This window comes from Lepus europaeus, chromosome 2, assembly GCF_033115175.1.
Source record: "Lepus europaeus isolate LE1 chromosome 2, mLepTim1.pri, whole genome shotgun sequence".
NCBI classification, from domain to species: Eukaryota; Metazoa; Chordata; class Mammalia; order Lagomorpha; family Leporidae; genus Lepus; species Lepus europaeus.
The window spans coordinates 3,297,200-3,320,408 of record NC_084828.1 but is presented as its reverse complement, the minus strand read 5'-3'; the positions used below and the strand labels follow the sequence as shown (position 1 = coordinate 3,320,408).

The window sequence follows — 23,209 nt, the reverse complement described above, 5'->3', positions numbered from 1 at the left end:
TGGCAGGGAGCCCTGGCGGAGACGCAGGCCCAGGGCTTGCGCTCCATCGAGCCCCTCCCTGCTCACACAGGAGCAGAGGGTCTGGGCCCAGGGCACAGGGTGGCCGGGCCTGTGGCCACTGCCGTCGCCACTCTCAGGTCAGAGCGCCCCCTCCTGGCTGAGGCGACCCCGTGCACAGTGTTGTCTTTCTATGGCCAGCATCTCATCCAGGTCTCAGGACTGCGGTTGTGGGGGGGGGGGGGGGGCCACCCCCAGAGACTGCTGCAGGGGCCCCGGGGGCGGCTGGGCCTCTGGGTCTCCAAGCCCCCGGAGGAGTCCTGTGTTTAGCCAGCATTGAGAACTGTGGATCTGACCCCCAGACCGGACAGCTGGCATAATTCTTGCAGGAAGCGTGTACTCCCAAAATGCAACTGTAGCTCTCCGCTTCCGTATCCCTTCCTGGAATGGCCGCGGGGAAGCCGCTGGCGTTCACGCCTGGCATTAGTCGTCCCCAGCCTGGACCACCAGAGTGTGTGGTTAAACGTCAGGTTGCTAGCCAGAGGCCACCTCTGGGTGCTGACGCACACCCTGGGCCCCGAGCTCGTACCGGCACTACCCACACGGGCTGCACCTGCCGCACCTGCCACTCAGTTCTGAGTTTCTGTTTTTCGCTGGAAGAGAATCCTAAAGATCCAGGGTGAGGGCACAGAGCATATCACCCACTGCTTCCTCAAAAGCTGCCCTGGGTTCTGAATCCACGCACAGAGGCTGCAGCGAGATAAGTTCTGTGAAGCCAGTTCGGCTTCGTGGAGACCCTGAAGCTGTCTTGCTCGTGAACTGGACCTCCGGGCGCTTTCACGAAGAACTCTGAATTCACACGAACTCCACTCGAGGCGCCCCGAGTCCGGGGCCCCTGAGGACCGTCCGGACGTCGTGAGGGGCCTCAGGACGCTGACGCCCGGGCCCTCGTAGGGAAGTTCCGGCTGACATTTCCGCAGAAGTCACTGCCTCCCCCTGTCCTGTGAGGCCACCGTCAGCTTAGTCTCGCACGTTTCTCTCCGGAGCAGAGCCCACAGCCACCAGGGCTGCAGCAGATGGTTAAGCTTCCTCGGCGGCCGTCACAAAAGCCCAGTGTGGAGTGACACAGTGTGGAGTGAGGCGCGATTCTCCCTGCAGGTTACGCGGTGTTGAAAAACTGCGTGGATGGCAAAAACTTTTGCACCAAAATAGACTCATCTTTTTTAAAAAAGAAAAAAAAAGATTACTTATTTGAGAGGCAGAGTTACAGAGAGAGAGAGAGAGAGAGAGAGGTCTTCCATCTGCTGGTTCACTCCCCGCATGGCCACAACGGCCGGAGCTGCGCCGATCCAAAGCCAGGAGCCAGGAGCTTCTTCCGGGTCTCCCACATGGGTGCTGGGGCCCAAGGACTTGGGCATCCTCCACTGCTTTCCCAGGCCACAGCAGAGAGCTGGATCAGAAGTGGAGCAGCCGGGACTCGAACCAGAGCCCCTGTGTGTTCCAGAGCTGCAGGCGGAGGCTTCTCCACTACACCACCGTCTGGCCCCTGGACTCACCGTTTAATTCCGTGTTCCCCACACCGTTGACCACATCCCCGTGGTGTTTCTGTGGGCGTCCTCACCTTCCTCTGTCACCCAGTGGCCCCGTGGCAGCCCCGTGCGTTCTCTCACCTTTTCAAACTCCTGTCTCTGGGTGGGAGGACCTGGTGTGTCCATGCTGCTCTGTGCCACGCGAACGTGACGGCGGTGGGAGACGCGGCCGTGAGGAGTTGGCCCTCACCCTCTCTCCATTGCAGGACCCGGAGATGCAGTGCCTGCTGCTGTCAGATGGCAAGAGCTCCGCGCATGCCAGCCACATGGTCGTCCTCCCTGGGGACAGCGGGAGCGGCGTGGCCGCCATCAGCTTCCTGGGGGCCCTGAGGATTCCGGTGAGTGCCCCCCTGGGGTGGAGGTGGGGCGAGGGTGGGGTCCGTCAGCCGTCTTGAAGACGCCATCCCGGCTCGGCGTTCCCTGGGCTGGTAAAGCCCTGGTGTGGAAGATGGAGCAGCCGGGAGCTGCTGCTGCGGCCTTTGCTTGCCCCCCACTAGGCTTCCGTTGTTCTGAAAGGGGTTTGCTCTGGTTAGAAATTCAGTCTTTCATGGACAAATAGGACTCTGGTCTTAATGGGGAAAAAAAAAAGAAAAATCTGGCGGCTCTAGACCGGCACCCGTGTGACAGTGACCAGGGAGCTGAGGCCTGGTCCCTGACCCCCGACCCCCGAGCCCGTCCCTCTGGGCACTCACCCCCTACCCTGCTCGCCCGGAGGCCTCGGGCGGGGGGTGCGGTCCTTGATGCTGCTCTGAGCCCCAGCTGAGCCCAGCTCCGTGAAGTACATGTGGGTGCTCGGGAGGTGCCTACAGCACGGAGAGGACCCAGCACCGGGGCTGAGTGCCCGTGGGCCGCGAGCCAGCGGGAGAACGGGCCGGCGACACGCGCTCGGTCTGCCGACACAGCACGCTCTGCCGGCCCCGCGGGCCTGCTGGGGGACGAGGGGCCACGGGGAGCGCAGACACAGGAGGACGGGAGACAGGCCCGCGGGGAGAAGGAAGGAGCAGCTGTGCGGCGTTGGGGGCAGCATAGCCGGCGACTTCCGTCGCTCCTGGTTTTTCCGTTCCTGACCCCACCACTCCCACAGCAGAGAGTGGGGAGCTGCAGAGGGTGAGGAAGGCGGGGAGCAGCCTGTGCCAGGGAGCCAGGTGGCACCGGCCATCCCAGGCTCACCAAGGCCAGACCGTGCCCGCTGGCACTGTCACCTGCCCAGGGCGCTCCCACACAGCCCAACCGCCTTCCCCCAGGCCCTGCCTCGGGCTCCGGGAGGCTGAAGACCAGGCAGTGAGAACCTTAGAACAGCACGGCGGAAGCTAGAGGAGAGGGCGGACTGGTTCAGGACAGAGAGTGCCGACAGGGTCTGGAACACACAGGGTCCCCCGCAGCGAAGCCCGAGCCGGCGGCAGCCCACGGAGAGCGCTGGGGCAACCTGGGGTTTGAAAACCCGTGTTCCTGCTAGCAGCTGCGACCTTCCACACCGCGTGGCACTGGCTGCCCCAAATGCTGTCTGAAAGCAGGGCGCACGCTGGCGATGCCAGCGCGGGCGGCACGTGGAGGTGGGGACAGGCTTGGGAGGCCTGGGCTGCCTGCCTGGCTGAGCGCTGCTCTGGGCATGAAGAGAGCCGATTTCCCGGCAGCCCGGCGCGCAGCCCGGCGCCTGGGGGCACGCAGTGCCTCCTGCACATGGCCCCGCATGCCCAGAGCAGTGCAGATGGTTCAGTTTGTTTCATTTCAAAGAGAGGAATCGAATGTGCACCTTCGCCCTGTTTCGACGGGGGTGCCGGGGCCCAGACAGCCTGGGAATGGGCGGGGGAGGGGCGGGTCCCAGTGCTCCCGGATCGCCCGCCCCCCCACTCTCCAGATGGCACCTGCAGTTACTGTGCCACCGCTGCTCGCCCCACCCCCGTCTCAGGAGTCCTTCCCTCTGCTCACGTCGTCCCCTGCGTCCCCTGCTGTGTGTCACGCGCGGCAGAGCGGCCGCCCCAGGCCTGGCGGAGCTGCTGCTCTGTGTTTCGTGGCCGCTGGGCAGTGCTCCAGGGAAGAGGACGCACTCGGGCCCTGGACCACCCCCGCCACGCCCTGCTCCGCCTGAGCTCCCGACCAGCTCCTGCCCGAGAATCAAATGGCCACGCGTTTCTACTGGAGAGAGAGGCTGACTCTCCAGCTCCAAAAGTCGCCGTGTGCCGGGAGAGCGTCCCTGCCGGCTCGCAGTCCTCCTGCCCTGGACAACAGGGCTGTGGCCAAGCCGGGCCAGGTCTGTGGAGGCCGGGCCAGTGGGAAGGCGCTGTGGTGGGGTGAGGACCGGCTCACACTCCTCCCGCCCTGGACAACAGGGCCGTGGCCAAGCCCAGCCAGGTCTGCAGAGGCCGGGCCAGCAGGCGGGTGCTGTGGTGGGGTGAGGACCGGCTCACACTCCTCCCACCCTGGACAACAGGGCCGTGGCCGCAGCCCGGCCAGGTCTGCAGAGGCCAGGCCAGTGGGCGGGCGTGGACAGCCGGCCACCTTCTCTTGCAGGGCGTGATCGAGTTCTCTCTGTGTCTGCTGTTCGCCAAGCTGGTCAGCTACACCTTCCTCTTCTGGCTGCCGCTGTACATCACCAGTGTGGGTGAGTCCCCCCCCCGCCCGGGGCCTGGCCACGGGGAGCTGCCCCGCCTTCGCTCCTCGGCTGTCTGCAGCCCTGTGTGGGCCACACGGGTGCCTGGAGAGCCGTGCTCTTGAACTGGGTGCAGAACACAGTTCAACACAGAATTCAGGCTCTCAAACTTCCCAGTCGTCTGGGCTTCAGGGCTGGCACGTGGCGTCTCAGCCGTGGCTCTGTGGCTCCGTGGCTCAGGGCCCTTCCTCTTCTGGGGCCGCCCACACTGAGCCGAGGCAGGGCCGCTGGGATCCGAGCCTGGAAATCCTTGAGGAGCTGACCCAGGCCCTGCTTCCCGGAGACGCACGTCTCCCCTTGCGGGACAGAGGGGCGGGGACACTGGGGACGGGGTGGGGGGGTGGAGCCTGCCCCTCCGCAGTGTGGGCCCCCTCCCTTGTGTGTGGCCCCCAAGAGAAAGGTGAGTGGGGATCAGCAACCCTCAGAAGGGCTCGCTGTGTGGAGGAGCCGGAACCACGGGCTGATGGTGGGGGCGGCCGGGCCCACAGCGGCCTCTGGGCCCAGGGTGTCCAGGAGAGCAAGGAGGAGGGAACAGCCCCTGCTTGTCCTTGTCCCCTGGTAACTCCGAGTCAGCCAGCCATCGCCACGGGCCTGTGTCACGGTCTCGCAGCTCCCTGGCCAGCCAGCCAGCAGTCACCACGGGGCCTGCATCGCGCCCCCGCAGCTCCCTGGCCAGCCAGCCAGCCATTGCCACGGGCCTGCGTTATAGTCTCGCAGCTCCCTGGCCAGCCAGCCAGCCATCGCCACGGGCCTGCGTCACGGTCTCGCAGCTCCCTGGCCAGCCAGCCAGCCATCACCACGGGCCTGCATCACACCCTCGCAGCTCCCTGGCCAGCCAGCCAGCCAGCCATCACCACGGGCCTGCATCGCACCCTCGCAGCTCCCTGGCCAGCCAGCCAGCCAGCCAGCCATCACCACGGGCCTGTGTCGCGCCCCCGCAGCTCCCTGGCCAGCCAGCCAGCCAGCCATCGCCACGGGCCTGCATCACACCCTCGCAGCTCCCTGGCCAGCCAGCCAGCCAGCCAGCCATCGCCACGGGCCTGTGTCGCGCCCCCGCAGCTCCCTGGCCAGCCAGCCAGCCAGCCATCACCACGGGCCTGTGTCGCGCCCCCGCAGCTCCCTGGCCAGGGCGCCCCCCGAGCTCACTCTGCCGTTTTCCTAGATCACCTGGATGCCAAGAGAGCCGGCGAGCTGTCCACCCTGTTTGATGTGGGTGGGATCTTCGGTGAGTCCCACGGCGGGGTGGTGCTGGGACCCCCTGGGGACAGCCAGGGTCTCACAGCACCCGAGCCGCCGAGGCCATCACCCCATGGAGGCCTGCCCGTCTTCCTGAGCCGGGGACAGCGGGTGGGGTGGGGGCCCTGGCAGGTGAAGGGGCTACGGCAGGGTGACCGAAACCCACCCTGAGCCTGCCCCATTGCCCCGGGGCTGTCACCTTCCCCAGGGGAGGGGCTCGGAGGAGGAGGGGTGGCTCCCCGGAGTTCTGCACCCAGGTCACGCCTCGCCTGCCCCCTCCCTCACAGGTGGGATCCTGGCGGGCGTGATCTCGGACCGCCTGGAGAAGAGGGCCTCCACCTGCGGCCTCATGCTGCTGCTAGCCGCGCCCACGGTCAGCCCCGGCCCGCTCCCCGCCCCCACCCTGGGGTGCTCCCGCCTGCCCCTCCCCCAGCCTTCCTGGTTCGCTCTGCTGTGCCTGCTCTTGGGCAGGGATGCCCCTCTCTGGTCAGTCCCCCCTCTGGCAGTAGCACTGAGGACGAAGGAGCGAGGCCTTGCTGTTTGTGCTGTGGCAACACAGTGACACTGGCAGTGACACTGCCACCCCTCCCCTTACACTGTGATTCCTCGCCCATCTGCCTCCCCACTAGTCTGTGACTGTGCCCAGAACACAGTCAGGCCCAGTGCTTGGTCAGCGTGGCCCTCGCACACTAACAGGGTGACTGAGTGTGGCCCCACGTCACCGGGCAGAGAAGCCGAGGAGGCCATGGACCTCACACAGGGCGCCCAGGGAAGGCTGCCCAGCGCCGACCCCAGTAGCCCCAGGAGCCCCATGGAGCCCCTCCTGCCTCCTGCGGTCACCCAGAGTATGGCCCAGGGATGCTGGCCGGGCTTGGCCTTGGTTCCATGCTGGGGGTGTAGCCTGGGTCCCATGCTGGGGGTGTAGCCTGGGTCCCATACTGGAGGTGTGGCCTTGGTTGCACTGGGTGGGGGGTAGTCTGGGTCCCACTCTGGGGGTGGCCTAGGCACCCTGTCTCACCGTGTCTGCCTGTTCACAGCTGTATGTGTTCTCCACCGTCAGCAGGATGGGTCTGGAAGCCACTGTGGGTGAGTGCCTGGAGCCTTGCTCTTTGCCCTACGGCCTGGGGAGAGGAGGTGGGGAGGCTGCTGTAACCGGAGCAGGTGCCCGGCTGGGGCAGAGGCGGGGACTCCTGCCCCCAGGCACAGGCCTGGCTGTCTGCGGGTTTGCGAGCAGGCCGGGGGTGGGGGCAGGTGCAGGCTGCCTGGTCTGGGCAGTGCCGAGCCCCGGGTGCCCAGAGCAGGCTGCTCAGGCCGGGTCTTCACCTGGACACAGCCCTTGAGTGGCCCCTGCAGAGCGGGCAGCACCCACACCCTGGAGGGAAAGGCCAGGCCTAGGCTGGCTCTTGGGCTGCAGCAAATGGCCAAGCCCCTGGCTTGGTGACCTGGGAGCCGGGGCAGGGCCCAGTCCATCTCCTCCCAGCTGGCTTCCGCCAGCCACCGGAGCAGTGACGTCACCCTGGGGACCAGTTGTACGCTCCCCGCCGACAGCGCTGACAGTATACCTCCAGCAGTGAGCCAGCAGCGGGCACGCACAGGCGTGGGACGGGGTGGTCCCAGGGAAAGTGACCCAGAAAGCAGCTGCCTGGGGCGGTGTCGGCCGCCTCCTGTGGGCATTGAGAGCCGCTCGGGCCAGGTGTGACCAGAGGGCAGCCGTTCTGCGGTCCCCGCGGGGCTGGCAGGACGACAGCACCCAAGACCTGCGTCCTGGCGGCGAGAGCCGCGAGGCTGCCTGGAGTCTCCTGCTGGGTCCTGAAGCTTCGCACAAAGGCCTGTGCGCTGAGAGATGGTTCCCGAAAGGCAGGTCGTGGGCCCGCAGTGAGGTGCCATAGCCACTGTCGTGATGAGAAAGCCACAGCCAGGTCTAACTGAAGGGGGCAGGGCGGCCAGGTGCCACCCAGGTGTCAACAGCAGCTGCCACCCCAGGTGGAGGAACCTGAGCCCGCACCTGGGCCCTCGGGCACCTGGGACTTGAACAGTGCTAGGCACAGCGGGAGGCCAGTGGCGCTGGGTGGCCGCCCTGCCCCACACCTGCCTGCCCCCGCCCAGGCCGAGCTGCACGGTGCTCCCAGGGTGCACTGCTCCGCGCTCAGCACCCCTCTGCTTCCCACAGCCATGCTGCTGCTCAGCGGAGCCCTGGTCAGCGGGCCCTACGCGCTCATCACCACCGCCGTCTCTGCCGACCTGGTGAGTGCCCGCCCCGCAGCCAGCAGTGAGCCGCACATGCCCATCGGCGCTGGGTGTACACGGCTTGTCCCTGTGGTCTTGGGGGTCCTCTGGCGCCTGTGCCCTCTGCCTCTTCCCTTGGGGTCACAGGAGGTTGGCCCAACAGACTGGCCTGCAGAGTCTCTGAGGCCCAGGCCATCGTCCGCATGGTCTCGGGCCCCTGGCAGGCCCACGGGGAGGAGCGGGGGGACCTGGGCTCCTCCATCTCCACATCCCGGGTCACAGACCCAGAGGGACAACCCTGCCCCGCCCCCGGCGGCCTCTGGGTGGGGGGCCTTCCTCCATGGCCTTTATGCAGCCTGCCGGGGGCGGGCGCGAGCAGGAGACACGCGTCCATGTGGGCGTGGGAAACTGCAAGGACCCACACCGGTCCGATACGGGGCCGCCCTCATGGGGGAGAGAGCTTTGACCGCTTTATCAGACTCGGAGAAAAGCGGGCTGTGGGTGGCTTCCACTGTGTGTGTCTCTCCCACGTAGGTGTTTACGCTCACAGCTTGGGCACTGTTTGTCCTGGGCGCCGCTGCCCCGGTCTCTTCTCCTCTCATCGTCCTCAGTGGGTGCTGTTGACCCCCGGCCTTGTGCCCGCAGCTGTCAGAGCTGGAGCTGCTGCCAGCCAGGGCGCAGCCCTCGTGCCTGGGTCTCTCGGGCCCCTCGCCCTCCCCTGGCATTTGCTGGTTTTGAAGCACGCAGAGGGGTCTGGCACGCACCACAGAGAGACCCCAGCTGCAGCCGCAGCTCGGGGCAGGGGCGGGAGTCGTTCAGCTCCCGTGCTGTGGTGCCCCGGGCGGGGAGCAGCGCTCTGGGCAGGGGCCCCTGGGGGTTGTGACTTTAGCGCCCTTGCAGCTTGGCTGCCCAGCGAGGTAAGCGAGAGTGGGCCTGGGATGGAGCAGAGCGGGCTCTGAGATGGAAGCCGTGCTGCGTGATGAACCGTCCGGCAAAGTGCTTGGAGGCCGTCGTCCCCCGGGCGGCCGGGCTCTCCCGCTTCCAAGCCGCTGAGACCTGGTTCACCTGGGTTTGCTCTCCTCCAGGGGACTCACAAGAGCCTGAGGGGGAACTCGCACGCCCTGTCCACCGTGACTGCCATCATCGACGGGACCGGCTCTGTAGGTGCGCAGACTCATCCTGGCCGACAGGTGCCTGGGCTTCTGGGTGCCTTGGGAACGTCAGGGTCGGCTGGCCTCCTCACGCTGCGTGAGGCCGGCCCGGGGCAGCCAGCCTGTAGGGCTGTCCCCTGTGGCTGGGCGGTGTTGGAGGTGAGGCGGGCACGAGACCGGCAGGCCCAGTTCCCCAGGGTCAGGGTTGCAAGCGGTCCCCTGGCTGTGGTCACCGTCCTGTTGGGAGGGGACACTCGTACTGAAGGGACGGTGCCAGGGAAGGCGTCCTCCCGGAGCACACGGGACCCCGGCGCGTGGCGTCTGAGGTTCTCGGTGGGAAGCCAAGCGTGTTGTGGAGCACAGGAAGATGGTTCAGGCGGTGGGGGGTGGAAAACACCAGGCCTTCCCAGCCCGCCAGCCAGAGAGGGCCGTGGCCTTGGCCTTGCCCTTCCCCCACCTCTGGAAGCAGCAGTGACTGCTCCCCGCCAGGCAGGACCCCACCTGCACCAGGCCCTGGGAGCCAGGGAGACGCCCCTGAACCTGAGGCGTAGGAGGCTCTGGGTTGTGGAGGCTCTGGGGCTGCAGCCTGGTGTCGCCTGGCCCCCAGCACCTGACCAGGGGGCTGGGTGAGGGAGCTTGGGGTGGGTGGGGAGGCAGACCGGGGGTCTCGAAGCAGAAAAACCAGTGATAGGCAGACCCGGGTGGCTCAGGAGACCCAGCTCAATCAGAACCCGGCTCTCCTGCTGCCCTGGGTGACAGGCTGGTATTTCCCCTCAGCTGCCCCCTAGGGCCTTGTGCTGGCCAGGTGGCAGGTATCCACGGGACGTGGCCTTCATGCTGCCTGAGTGGCAGGTGTCCACGGGACGTGGCCTTGTGCTGGCCAGGTGGTGGGTGTCCACGGGACATGGCCTTTGTGCTGGCTGGGTGGCAGGTGTCCACAGGACATCACCTTGTGCTGGCTGGGTGGCAGGTGTCCACGGGACGTGGCCTTTGTACTGTCTGAGAGGCAGGTGTCCACAGGACGTGGCCTTTGTGCTGGCCAGGTGGCAGGTGTCCACAGGACATGGCCTTGTGCTGGCCGGGTGGCAGGTGTACACGGGACGTGGCCTTCGTGCTGGCCGGGTAGCAGATGTCCACAGGACGTTTCTGGGTACCCATTGCCATGTTCCTGGCTCAGGACCCAGCGTCCTTCCCTGCCCACAGCCTCCCAGCCTCTATGCTGCTGCTCACAGATGCCAGCATGACCCCTGCACGGGGCCTTTGCACGGCTGTGCCCTGGGTGTCCCCACCCCACTGCGCAGCTCTGTACCCGTGTGTGCTCAGTGAGCCCCCCTCTATCCACAGCACTTCCTGCCTTTGCTCGGTCTGGCCTCCCTCTGCTGGGGGAAGCTCCTCGGGGCCGGGAGCGGCCATGGTGGTCTCTGCTGTGTCCCCCCCAGCAAGAACTGACCCTCCGATCCCGGGCAGTGGGGATCTCAGGCCGGCCCTGGAGGCCGGGCTCCTCGGTGAGGAGTGGGGTCCTCGGCTCCTCAGGCAGGGCCGGCCCCCCTGCATCACAGGATCCCTGGCTCCGCACTCCGGCCACCTCTCAGGGCCGGCCGCTGTGCCCTGTGCCCAGTGCAGCCTGGGCTAAGAAGCGCCGCTGATCAGGAAGCTGAGCTGTGGCCTCTGCTCCCCCAAGTCAGCCCAGGCTGGCGTGGACATGGGGCCCGGCGTGGACTGGTGTGGGCCTGGTGTGGGCTCTGGCATGAGGTCCTGGCGTGGACCCTGGTGTGGGCCCAGTGTGGGCTCTGGTGTGGGCTCTGGCATGAGGTCCTGGCGTGGACCCTGGTGTGGGCCCAGTGTGGGCTCTGGCATGAGGTCCTGGCGTGGGCTCTGGTGTGGGCCCGGTGTGGGCTCTGGTGTGGGCCCAGTGTGGGCCTGGTGTGGGTCCAGTGTGGGCCTGGTGTGGGCTCTGTCATGAGGCCCTGGCGTCGGCCCTGGTGTGGGCTCTGGTGTGGGCCTGGTGTGGGCTCAGTGTGGGCCCAGTGTGGGCTCTGGTGTGGGCTCTGTCATGAGGCCCTGGCGTGGGCTCTGTGTGGGCCCAGTGTGGGCTCTGGTGTGGGCTCTGTCCTGAGGCCCTGGCATGGGCCCTGGTGTGGGCCCGGTGTGGGCTCTGGCGTGGGACCCTGGTGTGGGCCCTGGCCTGGGGCCCGGTGTGGACCCTGGCGTGGAGCCCTGGCATGGGCTCTGGCGTGGGGCTCTGCTGTGGGCCCTGGCATGGGGCTCTAGCATGGGCTCTGGCGTGGGCTCTGGCATGGGGCCCTGGCGTGGGCTTGGCATAGGCCCAGCATGGGGCCCTGGCATGGGCTCTGGTGTGGGCCCTGGCATGGGCTCTCGTGTGGAGCTCTGGTGTGGGACCCTGGTGTGGGCCCTGGCATGGGGCTCTGCCTGGCATGGGGCCCTGGCATGGGGCTCTGGTGTGTACCCTGGCATGGGCTCTGGTGTGGGCCCTGTCATGGGACCCTGGCGTGGACCCTGGCATGGGCTCTGGCGTGGACCCTGGTGTGGGCTCTGGCATGGGGCCCTGGCGTGGGCCCAGCGTGGGCTCTGGTGTGGACCCTGGCATGGGCTTTGGCGTGGGGCCTGGCATGGACCCTGGTGTGGGGCCGGCGTGGACCCTGGTGTGGGGCCAGCGTGGACCTGGCGTGGGGCCCTGGCGTGGACCCTGGCATGGGCTCTGGCATGGACCCTGGTGTGGGCTCTGGCATGGGGCCCTGGCGTGGGCCCAGCGTGGGCTCTGGTGTGGACCCTGGTGTGGGCTCTGGCGTGGGGCCCTGGCGTGGGCCCAGCGTGGGCCCCTTTACTGCACAGCTCCAGAGATGACTGAATGACGAACACCTTTCGGGGTCCCTCATGGGGCTGGGGCTGGGGCCGGGACTAGGACAGGGCAGCCCGGTGCCCCCCACATGGAGTGCGCCCACCGTTCTCGCTGGCCCACAGAGCACCAAGGAAGCTTCCAGAAGCCTGGAGGACCTTGGAGGAGGGCAGGCGACTCGGGCCCAGTTAGCCGTGTGACTGAGAGCAGCCTCCGCGCCGCAGGTCCTTGTGGATTTGCGGCTCCCCCGGCTCGCCAGCCGCCTGAAGCTGATTGGGAACTGGGCTGGCAGCCTGGTTGCTATTTTGAAGCAGGGGATCAGAGTTTAAGGAGAGGAAAATCACAAAGGCAGGTGACGACCCGTTTCCCTGCTGTTCTCCTAATGGGAGGGGCAGAAACGTGAGGCTGCAGATGGAGGCTGTGCATCGCCCGGAGACAGGAGGCAGCCCGCCAGCGCCACCCCGAGCCGCCTGCGAGAGGACGGCGGGGTCCACCCAGCAGGGGCCCCCGAGGCAGCCGCTGTGGTCTCTGCAGCACCCGTCTGAGCTCCTCCGGGCTAGGGTGCCACTGCCATGGGGCAGGCGCCCTGAGCCGTTGCCATGGAAACGGCACACAGCTTGTCCCCCGTGAGCGCTGCCCAGCGAGGTCACAGGGGAGCCGCGCGATGTCTGCAGGAATTGCTTCCCACCAGGTTCCCCCGCGTGCTCCCGGGGCTGACGTCCACCCAGTGACGCGGGGTTAGGGGAGGCCGAGCTAACGCACGTCCAGCCAGGCACTGGTGTGCAAGTGACAGGGCAGGGGTCTGCGTGGGCTGCGGTCTGTGTGCTTCCTGCAGAGTGGCTGCCCACAGCCCTGCCTTATCGAGGGCAATTTGTCAGAGACAGGGAGAGACAGAGAGAAGGAGCTCTGTCCCCGGGTTCACTCCCCAGGTGGCCATAATAGCCAGGCCTGGGCCAGCCAGGAGCCAGGAGCTTCTTCCAAGTCTCCCACGTGGAGGCAGGGGCCAAGCACTCGGGCCGTCTGCTGCTGCCTTCCTCCCGGGGGCATTAGCAGGGAGCTGGATTGGAAGCGGAGCAGCCGGGACTCGACCCAGCGCCCTGGGACAGGCCGCCGGCACTGCAGGCGGGTGCCTAACCTGCCGCACCGCAAGACAGCCCTGGGCCTGGGATTTTTCCGTTTTCCCGTGTTTGAGGTAAACATGAGCGGACCACCTGGGAATTCTAAGAAAATACAGGTGCGCATTGCTGGGTGACTGGGACACGCGGTGTTGCTGCCCGGAGACGCCAGGCGGCGCGTGCTGGCAGTGGGTGAGCTCGGTCAGCGCTGGCAACTCGCCCGGTCTGCGTCCACCGTGGGAGGCGCCCCTGGGCCAGTTCTCCGGAGCTCAGCTTCAGAGTTAGGAACCGGCTGAGGATTCTTCGTGCTTAGGACGGCGATTCCACCGGAGAAACCGTCCCACGCGTGTATCCGGGTGCTCTCAGTCCCGGTAGGAACGCGCACCGAGTGCGTGCCAGGCTCTTACACACGTGTGTGGGGGCTCTTTCCCTTTGTTCCTGCAGCTTTTAGAACTCGTTTGACGTCATTGTGGCGTAGCGCTGTGGCCCAGCGGGTTAAAGCCCCGGCCTGCAGTGCCCACATCCCTCGTGGGCTCTGGTTCAAGCCCCAGCTGCTCCGCTTCCAATCCAGCTCCCTGCTAATGGCCTGGGAAGGCAGTGGAAGATGGCCTGAGTCCTTGGGCCCCTGCACCCGTGTGGGAGACTCGATGGCGTTCCAGGCTCCAGGCCTCAGCCTGGCCCAACCCCAGCCCTTGCGGCCATCTGGGTCCGACCCAGCAGACGGGCGATCTCTTTTTCTCTCCCTCTCCCCCTTCTCTGTAGTTCCGCCTTTGAAATAAATAAATAATCTGTTTTAAATGTTTTTACTTGTTCATTGGAGAGGCAGAGGAAGAGCTAGAGAGAGAGCCCTCCCCCCCCCCACTGGCTCACTCCCCACGTGTCCTCCGTGGCTGGGGCTGCGCAGGCCAAAGCCAGGAGCTCAACCCGGCTTTCCCACGTGGCTGACGGGAACCCAGGGCCCTCTGGGCTGTCTCAGCAGGCAGTGGGCGTCCGCAGTCAGAGCCGGGAGGAGAAGCGGGTGACGCCCGGAGCTCCAGCGTGGCCTGCGGCGTCTTCCCGGAGCCCTGACTGCTAGGCCAGGGCCGGCCTCTGGGCTCTAGACCGCAGGGACGTCGCGCACACTGTGCGAAGAACCCAGACACTTCAGGGCATCTCTGCACACTTCTCCCGCACACACTGTGAACACGCACACACGCACTCAGCGCGCAGGTGCGTGGCTTTCCCCAGCCACTCACGGAGCAGTGCAGCCCTGCCCCTCACTCCCGGCCACTCCGCGGGCGCTGCCCACGTGTGAGACCCCGGGCTCCGGCGCCTGGTTTTGACTTGGCCCAGCCCTCACCGTCGTGGCCATCTGGGGAGTGAGCCAGCGGTTGGAAGATCTCTCTCTGTCTCTCTAACTCTCTCAAATAAATAACTATTTAAATATAAAATAAAGATAAATTTTAAAAATAATAATTAACCCTAACCCTAATGTATCTTTAGAAGTGGTTCCAGAAAAAAGATGGTGCTGGTTGAAAACACACACACACAGACTCGCGCACACACACACACCTGCATCCATTCACACTTATACACACTCATTCACACACTCACACACGCTCGCATCCACAACACACTCATACATTCACACACACACTCATCCACACTCACACTCACTCACACTCCTCACACTCACACCCTCCCTCGCGTCCACACTCACACTCCTCACACTCATTCACACCCTCCCTCGCGTCCACGCTCACACTGCGTCCACACTCACACTCCTCACACTCACTCACACCCTCCCTCGCGTCCACGCTCACACTGCGTCCACACTCACACTCCTCACACTCATTCACACCCTCCCTCGCGTCCACGCTCACACTGCGTTCACACTCACACTCACACTCATTCACACCCTCCCTCACGTCCACCCTCACACTGCGTTCACACTCACACTCACACTCATTCACACCCTCACGCATCCACACTCACACTGCGTCCACACTCACACTCCTCACACTCATTCACACCCTCCCTCGCGTCTACACTCACACTGCGTCCACACTCACACTCCTCACACTCACTCACACCCTCCCTCGCGTCCACGCTCACACTGCGTCCACACCCACGCTCACACTCATTCACACCCTCCCTCGCGTCCACACTCACACTCCTCACACTCATTCACACCCTCCCTCGCGTCCACGCTCACACTGCGTCCACACTCACACTCCTCACACTCACTCACACCCTCCCTCGCGTCCACGCTCACACTGCGTCCACACTCACACTCCTCACACTCATTCACACCCTCCCTCGCGTCCACGCTCACACTGCGTTCACACTCACACTCACACTCATTCACACCCTCCCTCACGTCCACCCTCACACTGCGTTCACACTCACACTCACACTCATTCACACCCTCACGCATCCACACTCACACTGCGTCCACACTCACACTCCTCACACTCATTCACACCCTCCCTCGCGTCCACGCTCACACTGCGTTCACACTCACACTCCTCACACTCACTCACACCCTCCCTCACATCTACGCTCACACTGCGTCCACACTCACACTCCTCACACTCACTCACACCCTCCCTCGCGTCCACGCTCACACTGCGTCCACACCCACGCTCACACTCACTCTCCCTGCCAGCCCTCTTACCCAGCGCTGTGAGGGAGGGCCTGGGGTTTTGCTGTCTCGGTGTTTTCCCCACGACGAGCGTGTCCGTGTGCCGGCCGGGCAGGTGTCGGTCGTCCTGCCCAGAGCCCGCTGACCCAGCCCCACGCGTGTGTGTCTGCCTCGTTGCAGGAGCGGCGCTGGGCCCTCTGCTGGCCGGGCTCCTCTCCCCGTCCGGATGGAGCAACGTGTTCTACATGCTCATGCTGGCCGACGCCTGTGCCTTACTGGTAAGGGCGCCCCTGCCAGGGCAGCCACGGTGAGGGCGGGCCCGGGGCCACGCGCTGTGGGAGGGGCGGCTCTCCGCTCAGAACCACACAGCCTCTGTTGCCCTATAGTCTCAGGCGGGACTGCAAAGGTCAAGGGCACTGAGTTTGGCTTTGGCCTCTGCAGGTCAGCCAGCGTGGGCGTGGCCTGGGCGTGGCCTGGGGCCTCCCTGTGCCACAGCTTCTGTCTGTCTAAGAGGGCCAACAACAGCGGCGTTGTTTGGTGGGGGGGAGGTGATGGTGGTGGTGATGGTGTTGGTGGTGATGATGGTGATGGTGGTGGTGGTGGTGATGGTGATGGTGGTGATGATGGTGATGGTGATGGTGATGGTGGTGTCTCTCCCTCTGTTTCTGTCACTCTGCCTTTCAAATAAATAAATAAATCTTTTAAAAAGATATAAAGAAGCCAGCGCCATGGCTTAACAGGCTAATCCTCCACCTTGCGGCGCCAGCACACCAGGTTCTAGTCCCAGATTCTGTCCCAGTTGCCCCTCTTCCAGGCCAGCTCTCTGCTGTGGCCCGGGAAGGCAGTGGAGGATGGCCCAAGTGCTTGGGCCCTGCACCCCATGGGAGACCAGGAGAAGCACCTGGCTCCTGCCTTCGGATCAGCGCGATGCGCCGACCGCGGCAGCCATTGGAGGGTGAACCAACGGCAAAAGGAAGACCTTTCTCTCTGTCTCTCTCTCTCACTATCCACTCTGCCTGTCTAAAAAAAAAAAAAAAAGATAAAGAAAGGAACTGAACTAATGAGGGAAAAAGAAAGACACTATCAACAATGGAGAGCCGGCTTGAAAAACAACCCAGTGGAAGGTTCTGGAAATGAAAAGTGTGGTCTTTGGCCTAGGAGTCAGTGGGCAGGTTGAGAAAGCCAGAGAGAGACCGAAGTGGAGCAGACAGACAGGGAATTGTCCGGAATGCATCACAGCGGTGATGGGAACCGCGAGACCCAAAGCCGGGGAGTGGTCCAGCCCGAGTAGGACCTCCAGGGCCGGGAACGCAGGGGCTGGGTATGAAGCGCTATCTGGAGAGAAAGTAGCTAGAATTTCCCACACGGGGGAGGAACAGGCCCTTAGGTTCAGGAACCGGCGTGGAATTCTGTACACGTGAACGCAACAGTGAGAGTGGAATGACAACACTGTAACAAAGACGCCCCCGCTGGTTGCCATGGCGATGGTTGCCCCAGCGATGGTTGCCAGGGAGGGAACCAAGGCAGAGGTGAGAAGCAGGGTGTCCCTAAAGCTGTACCTGGATGAGGACGTGGAATAGAACCCGGCCCAGCAGTCCAGTTCCCGAGCCGAGCGTGGTTTTGTGGCCGGACTACTTCCACCTTAAACACGACCCGAACGCAGAGCCTGCTCCAGGGTCACGGCCCAGCCGCATGCGTGACCAGGCCCCCGGGCTGGAGGGCACCATGGGGAGAGAGCCGCCCAACCTGGGCGCCCGCAGTGGCCGCAGGGGGTCTGGGTGGTGACCACCGGGCGCGGCTGCTGGCCACCCCGCCGGCAGTAACAGGCGTCCTGGGTGGTGACCACCGGGCACGGCTGCCGGCCACCCCGCCGGCAGTAACAGGCGTCCTGGGGGGTGACCACCGGGCGCGGCTGCCGGCCACCCCGCCGGCAGTAACAGGCGTCCTGTCTCTGTTGGCTGCAGTTCCTGACCCGTCTCATCCACAAGGAGTTGAGCTGTCCCGGGCCAGTGGCGAGTGACCAGGCTCCGTAAGTCCACTGGGAAGCCCTCCCGGGCAGAAGGGGCACGCGTGTCCCGCCCTCTCTGTCTTCCACTAACTGCCTCTCGGGGGGCTGGCTGAGCTGTGGCCCCACCCCCGGCTCTGCCCCCTTCTCCTCGGCCGTGGGAGCGGTGCGTGGGTGTGCCCGTGTCCAGCAAGATGGCTGGTGGGGGGGGACGCTGGCTGTCCCCGGGCGGGGGTGGGGATGCTATGTGAGTCCAGTGTCCGCCGTGACTCCGCTGTGCCGTCCTCCCTGCAGACTGAAGGAGCACTGACCACCGAGCGGCCCCAAGGACAAGTTCAAGTGCAGGGTCCCGTGTTGGGGAGGACGTTTGCCGTTGCCTTTTGCACACGCACCCAGAAGACGTGCAGAAGCGACTTAAGAATTCCTGGTACTGTTCACACGACTTGTGGGGCCTGGGGAGCCGCTGCTGTCCGGCTGCCTTAACTGAGCCCGAGGGCGGGTGGCCCAGCCAGCCCTGGGCCCACCCGGGTCCGTGACCGCCCCGTCCCCGTCAGGCTTCCGCACAGGGCGTCAGGAGCCGGGAACCTGCAAGAGCAGGACCTGCAGCGCGGGAGGAGCTGTGGGGACCCGGTGCTGGCGGCTGGGAGAAGAGAAGTGGGGACAGAACGCGGCCCCACTGCCCGCCCGAGGGGTCTCCACCTCCCGCCCGCCTGCCCTGAAGCAGCAGGCCTGGCCAGCTCTGAGCCACGGGCGCGTGCTGTCGCCCAGGGTCACCGCGTGGCTGGTCCACGTGGGCTCCGGGGCGGGGCTGTGGGAGGCCACAGGGGGTTGTGTGAGTTTCCCCTGTGTTGCGGGGCCTCTGAGCTCCAAATGGCTTTGGGTTATTTATTTGGACGCAGGCCTCCCCTGGCCGTTTGCTTCCTCGGTTCTCTCGCTAAGTGCTCATCTGACCTTTGAAATAAAACGATTTTTTACAAAAACAAAACCAGAAAGCCCCGAGCGGAAGGCGCAGACAACAACGTGTGTGCTACCTCCATCCCCGGGGCAGGGACTCACAGGCAGAGGTGGGTGATCTGGCTTGCTCGGCGCTGGACACCGCGGGGGTCTCGCAGGTGGAGGCCGTGACCACTGCTAACAGAGCCCCCGGCCCCCACCCGGCTCCTAGCGGGCCCGACCTAGCACAGAGGCCGAGGCCCGGGTTCTGCGGGCGGTGCGGAGTGGGGCCGGCTTCACACCTCTCAGGAGCGGAGGCGGGCGGGCACGGGTTTGGGAAGATGGCTCCTAGGAGGACCTGGGCCGTGGAGACCACGTGGGGACGCAGACCCGCGTGGAGCCGCCTCGGGGAGCTGCCGTCACCGCGTCAGCGTCCGTGTCCTACAAACAGAAGTTCACACATCCGCAGCTTCCTGCCGGGGCCGGCGCTGTGGGGCAGCAGGTGGGGCTGCTCCTGCGGCACGGGCACCAGCTCAGGTCCCGGCTGCTCCACTTCCCGTCCAGCTCCCTGCTGTGGCCTGGGAAAGCAGGGGAAGATGACCAAGTCCTTGGGCCCTGCACAGTGTGGGAGACCCGGAAGAAGCTCCTGGCTTCAGCCTGGCCGAGCTAACAGCCGTTGGCCTTTCCCCACTTCCCTTCACTCTGCCTTTCAAGCAATCTTTAAACAAAAGAAGTACACAGAGGGGCCCTCGAAGGCCCTAAAACTCACAGCCTGCGCCTGCCTCCTCTCCCCGTGGTTTGTCTGCAGCTCGCTGGGACCCAGGAACACACTCGGCTCTGCCTGGTGACAGGGCGCCTGCGCGCCACCAGCCGGACCCACGCACGGGGCTGTTTCCCCACGCTGAGGCAGGGGCTCCTGGCCTGGGCTGCCTGAGGGAGAAGGGCTGGGGCCAACTGGGGCAGGGACAGCCCAGCCGCTCCCCATCCAAGACAGGGCTGGCGGCGTGCCTGGCCCTGACCGCCATGAGTCCTTGCTCAGGCCCCCCGGGGACGGAGGGTGACCAGGGTCCAGGGCCTGCCCTGCTCCCCCGAGCCTGCACAACCTAGGCAGCTAGGAGCAGTGTGGGGGGCGGGGAGCAGAGCTGAGGACCCCCCCAGGGGCTGAGGTCCCAGGCCTGGCAGGGGCTCTGCAGTCCAGGGGGGCAGAGCCCACAAGCCCTTTGTGGTTCGAGGGCCGGCTTCCAAGGGGCCCGGCACAGAAACTCAGGAGGTCAGGGAGGAATCCGGCCCCTCCATTCACCAGCTGGCTCAAGGTCAGACGCAGGGACCCCCACTCTCCCCTCTGCCAGGACCATCCTGGCTGGAAGCCTAGGAAACCGTGGCCTGGCGGGTGTGTCCAGGAGGTCATCCTGAGCTGCCATTGTCCCTGTCTCCAGGACACTGGGCCACAGAGGGGGTCCCTGCAGGCAGAGGGCACGGTGGGGCCAGCCCTCACCTCTTCCACCAGCTTTGCCGTGGCTGTCTCCGCTCCGAGCCCACACCCCCTGCCGTCCACCTGCTGTGGGCAGCAAAGCCTCGGCACCCCCACCCCGCCCCGCACGTGTCCCCACACGGCCTCAGGAAGGAGGGTGCAGCGTCCCCCCTCCTTGCACTCACTGTCTGCAGCCTTCTGGGAGGAAGGGGGCCTGAGCGTGGGACCAGGCTGCCCGTGGACCCCAGACCCTTGAGATCACAGTGGGGGGGGGGTCTCTGAAGGGACACGGGACAAGAGAGGGGAAGGAGAGGCCAGCAGTGGTAGCCCAGGAGAGCCAGAGGCTTGGATAAGGGCTGGGGCGGGGGCGGGGGAGGGTCTGATGGGCCACATGTCCTTGTGGGGGGCAATCCCTGCTCTGTGATGTGTGACCCATGGTCTGTGATCCATGGTTCATGATCTGTGGTCCGTGGCCTGTGGTCCATGATCCGTGGGCTCGGGTCTGTGATCCCGAGAGCCGGGCTCTGCCTCTGAGGGCGTGGTCGTGGGAAGCAGGGTGGGCGCAGGGAAGTGAGGTCGGGAATTATGGAACGAGAGGTGTGGGAGCTGTCACAAACGGAGGGGAGGGCAGAAAAGCCACGGTGGGTGGGCGGAACAGCTCAGCTCTGGTGGAATAACGCTGAGTCTGAGACGGGCCCCCAGCCAGGGACACGGGCGCGCGAGACGGGGCTGGCGGCGTGGGACCCAGGGACCCGGGCGCTGCGCAGTCTCCAGAACACTCCTCCCTGCCACAGAGTGGGACAAGGGGCCCCACCCAGGCGCGGCGTCCACACCCCACGGCCACGGCCACCGCCCAGACCCCACCGCGGGCGCTGCTCTCGCCGGGCTCTGAGCCTTGGGTTCGCTTGGTTTCCTGCAGCCCGGAATCCTGCCGCCACCAGAGGGCCTCCCAGCCCCGGTCTCAGCAGCCCCCGCGGCTGGAGCCAGCTCCCAGTGTCCCTGCTGTCCCACAGGCGGGCGCTCAGGGGTCCCTGGTGCCTCCCCACCTCCAACCCTGGGCCCGGCTGCCTCCCACCACCACCTCCATCGCACGGCCGAGGTTCTTCTGGGTTCCCGTGTCTCAGAGAAATCAGATGTGTGCAGCGGCCAGGGTGGGCCCTGGACAGAACAGGCAGAGGACAGGCGGGGGGCAGGAGGGGGGGCCGGGTGAGGGGCAGGGGCGGGGCCGGGGCACTCGTTCACCACCCACGGCTCCACACTTCCCACCAGCTCCTCCCCCGCTCTGATAGAAATGTGGAGAAGCAAGGTCATGGAGGGCGGTGTGCCCACGCTCCCTCGCTCCCTGGGACGCATGCTGGCCAAGCCCCGCCCCCTGGGTCCACAAAGCCAGGCTCCCTCAGGTCTGACCGATGGAGGCTGCCACACACCAGCTTCCCTGGGACTTTTTAAAATTTGTTTTACGTCTCCTTTTCCAGGGATTCTCAGTGATGCGGGAAATTAGGCAGTAAGCCCCTGGCGCCTCGCCCGGCCCCGCAGCCATCAGCGCCCGCGTTTGCTGCCTCGCTTCTCATCCTCGTGGGTCATGCCGGGTATTTTCCAGCGAACACTCGGAAGGAGCCGCTGCACCGCCAACACAGCCCCCCGTGCACCACGCTGGCTCCACAGGCGTAACGACCGGGCGTGGGGCATGACATGGTGACTCGGCCACACGGCGCGGCCAGGATCGGGGCTGCCAGTGGCCTCTCCATGGTGGGGTGGGGAAGGCAGCAGTGACACGAATGCCTGAAAGGGTGACGCTATGGGAAGAGCGAGCCCAGGGCTGCGGCGTCTGCCCGAGCCTGGAGCAGCCGAAGCTCCCACCTGCGTCTCCGTTAGAAACCACTCCCAAAAAGCCAACGTCCCTAGGATGCCGAGAGCAGAAGGCACGGCCAGCCCTGCCAGCCACAGGAGCCACCGCAGAGCTGGCGGCGCGAGGGCCCTGGGCCTGGGTGCTGCCCAGGACTGGCTCCTCCAGCGGTGTTCTCGGTGACGTGGGAGACCCCCTGCAGGACAGCCCCAGCTCCCTGCCAAAGGGCTCTAACCACGCACGCTACAGGGCTCCCGGATGAAGCTGGGACGTGGCCCTGAGCTGGGACCCGTGCAGGCAGCGTGGGTGCTGTGGGTCTCTGACCAGGTGCTCCGGCCACGAGCTGGGAGTGACCGGGACTCCAGGACAGGGGCTTGCGTGCAGCCAGGGCGGCACCGGGCAGCGGCTGTGTGGGCATTCCTGAGCTCCGTGGGGCTAACAGGAAAGCCCCCCTGCCACCTCTGTCGTCTGTAGCTGTCCCCATGTCCCTGCCAAGTACTCAAAACCCTCGTCACCCCTTAGCACCTGCACTTCCACTGGCGGCCCACGTTCCGTGCTCGGGGCAGCCCGTGGCCCTCCTGGCCTGGGCAGGGTCACCTTGGAAGACCCTCCCTCTGTGCCACAGTGACTGGCAGCACCACGAGACGAGCCCTGGACAGCCCTGCCCGGAGGCATAGGGGTCGCTGTGCCCAGGGGTCCCCCCGCCCCCGCTGTCAGCTGGGGTTCTTTTTTTAATCTTTTTTTTTTTTTTTTTTTTTTTTGGACAGGCAGAGTGGATAGTGAGAGAGAGAGAGAGAAAGGTCTTCCTTTTGCCGTTGGTTCACCCTCCAATGGCCGCTGCAGCCCATGCACCGTGCTGATCCGAAGGCAGGAGCCAGGTGCTTCTCCTGGTCTCCCATGGGGTGCAGGGCCCAAGCACTTGGGCCATCCTCCACTGCCTTCCCGGGCCACAGCAGAGAGCTGGCCTGGAAGAGGGGCAACCGGGACAGAATCCGGTGCCCCGACCGGGACTAGAACCCGGTGTGCCAGCGCCACAAGGCAGAGGATTAGCCTGGTAAGCCACAGCACCGGCTCAGCTGGGGTTCTAACAGGGCTGTGCCCCCCCCCCCGCTGTCGGCTGGGGTTCTAACAGGGCTGTGCCCCCCCCCCCGCTGTCGGCTGGGGTTCTAACAGGGCTGTGCCCCCCCCCCCGCTGTCGGCTGGGGTTCTAACAGGGCTGTGCACCCCCCCAGCTGTCGGCTGGGGTTCTAACAGGGCTGTGCACCCCCCCCAGCTGTCGGCTGGGGTTCTAATAGGGCTGTGCACCCCCCCCCCCCGCTGTCGGCTGGGGTTCTAACAGGGCTGTGCACCCCCCCCCCCCCCGCTGTCGGCTGGGGTTCTAACAGGGCTGTGCCCCCCCCCCCGCTGTCGGCTGGGGTTCTAACAGGGCTGTGCACCCCCCCCCCCCGCTGTCGGCTGGGGTTCTAATAGGGCTGTGCAACCCCCCCATCGGCTGGGGTTCTAACAGGGC

The 23,209-nt window shown here is 65.7% G+C and overlaps 1 protein-coding gene across 2 annotated transcripts in view; it reads left to right on the top strand.

The window, feature by feature from the left end:
- Positions 1-18,392, top strand: part of SLC37A1 (solute carrier family 37 member 1) — a 58,474-nt gene extending 40,082 nt beyond the window's left edge. For both annotated transcript variants that reach the window (XM_062175142.1, XM_062175140.1), the window contains 10 exons: positions 1,793-1,924; positions 4,098-4,188; positions 5,399-5,461; positions 5,760-5,845; positions 6,510-6,558; positions 7,643-7,716; positions 8,784-8,862; positions 15,625-15,722; positions 17,409-17,473; positions 17,744-18,392. In XM_062175142.1, the coding sequence (XP_062031126.1) occupies positions 1,793-1,924; positions 4,098-4,188; positions 5,399-5,461; positions 5,760-5,845; positions 6,510-6,558; positions 7,643-7,716; positions 8,784-8,862; positions 15,625-15,722; positions 17,409-17,473; positions 17,744-17,759 (753 nt within the window). In that variant the 3' untranslated portion in view covers positions 17,760-18,392. The remainder of the gene's footprint in view (positions 1-1,792; positions 1,925-4,097; positions 4,189-5,398; positions 5,462-5,759; positions 5,846-6,509; positions 6,559-7,642; positions 7,717-8,783; positions 8,863-15,624; positions 15,723-17,408; positions 17,474-17,743) is intronic.
- The last annotated feature ends 4,817 nt before the right edge of the window (positions 18,393-23,209 follow it).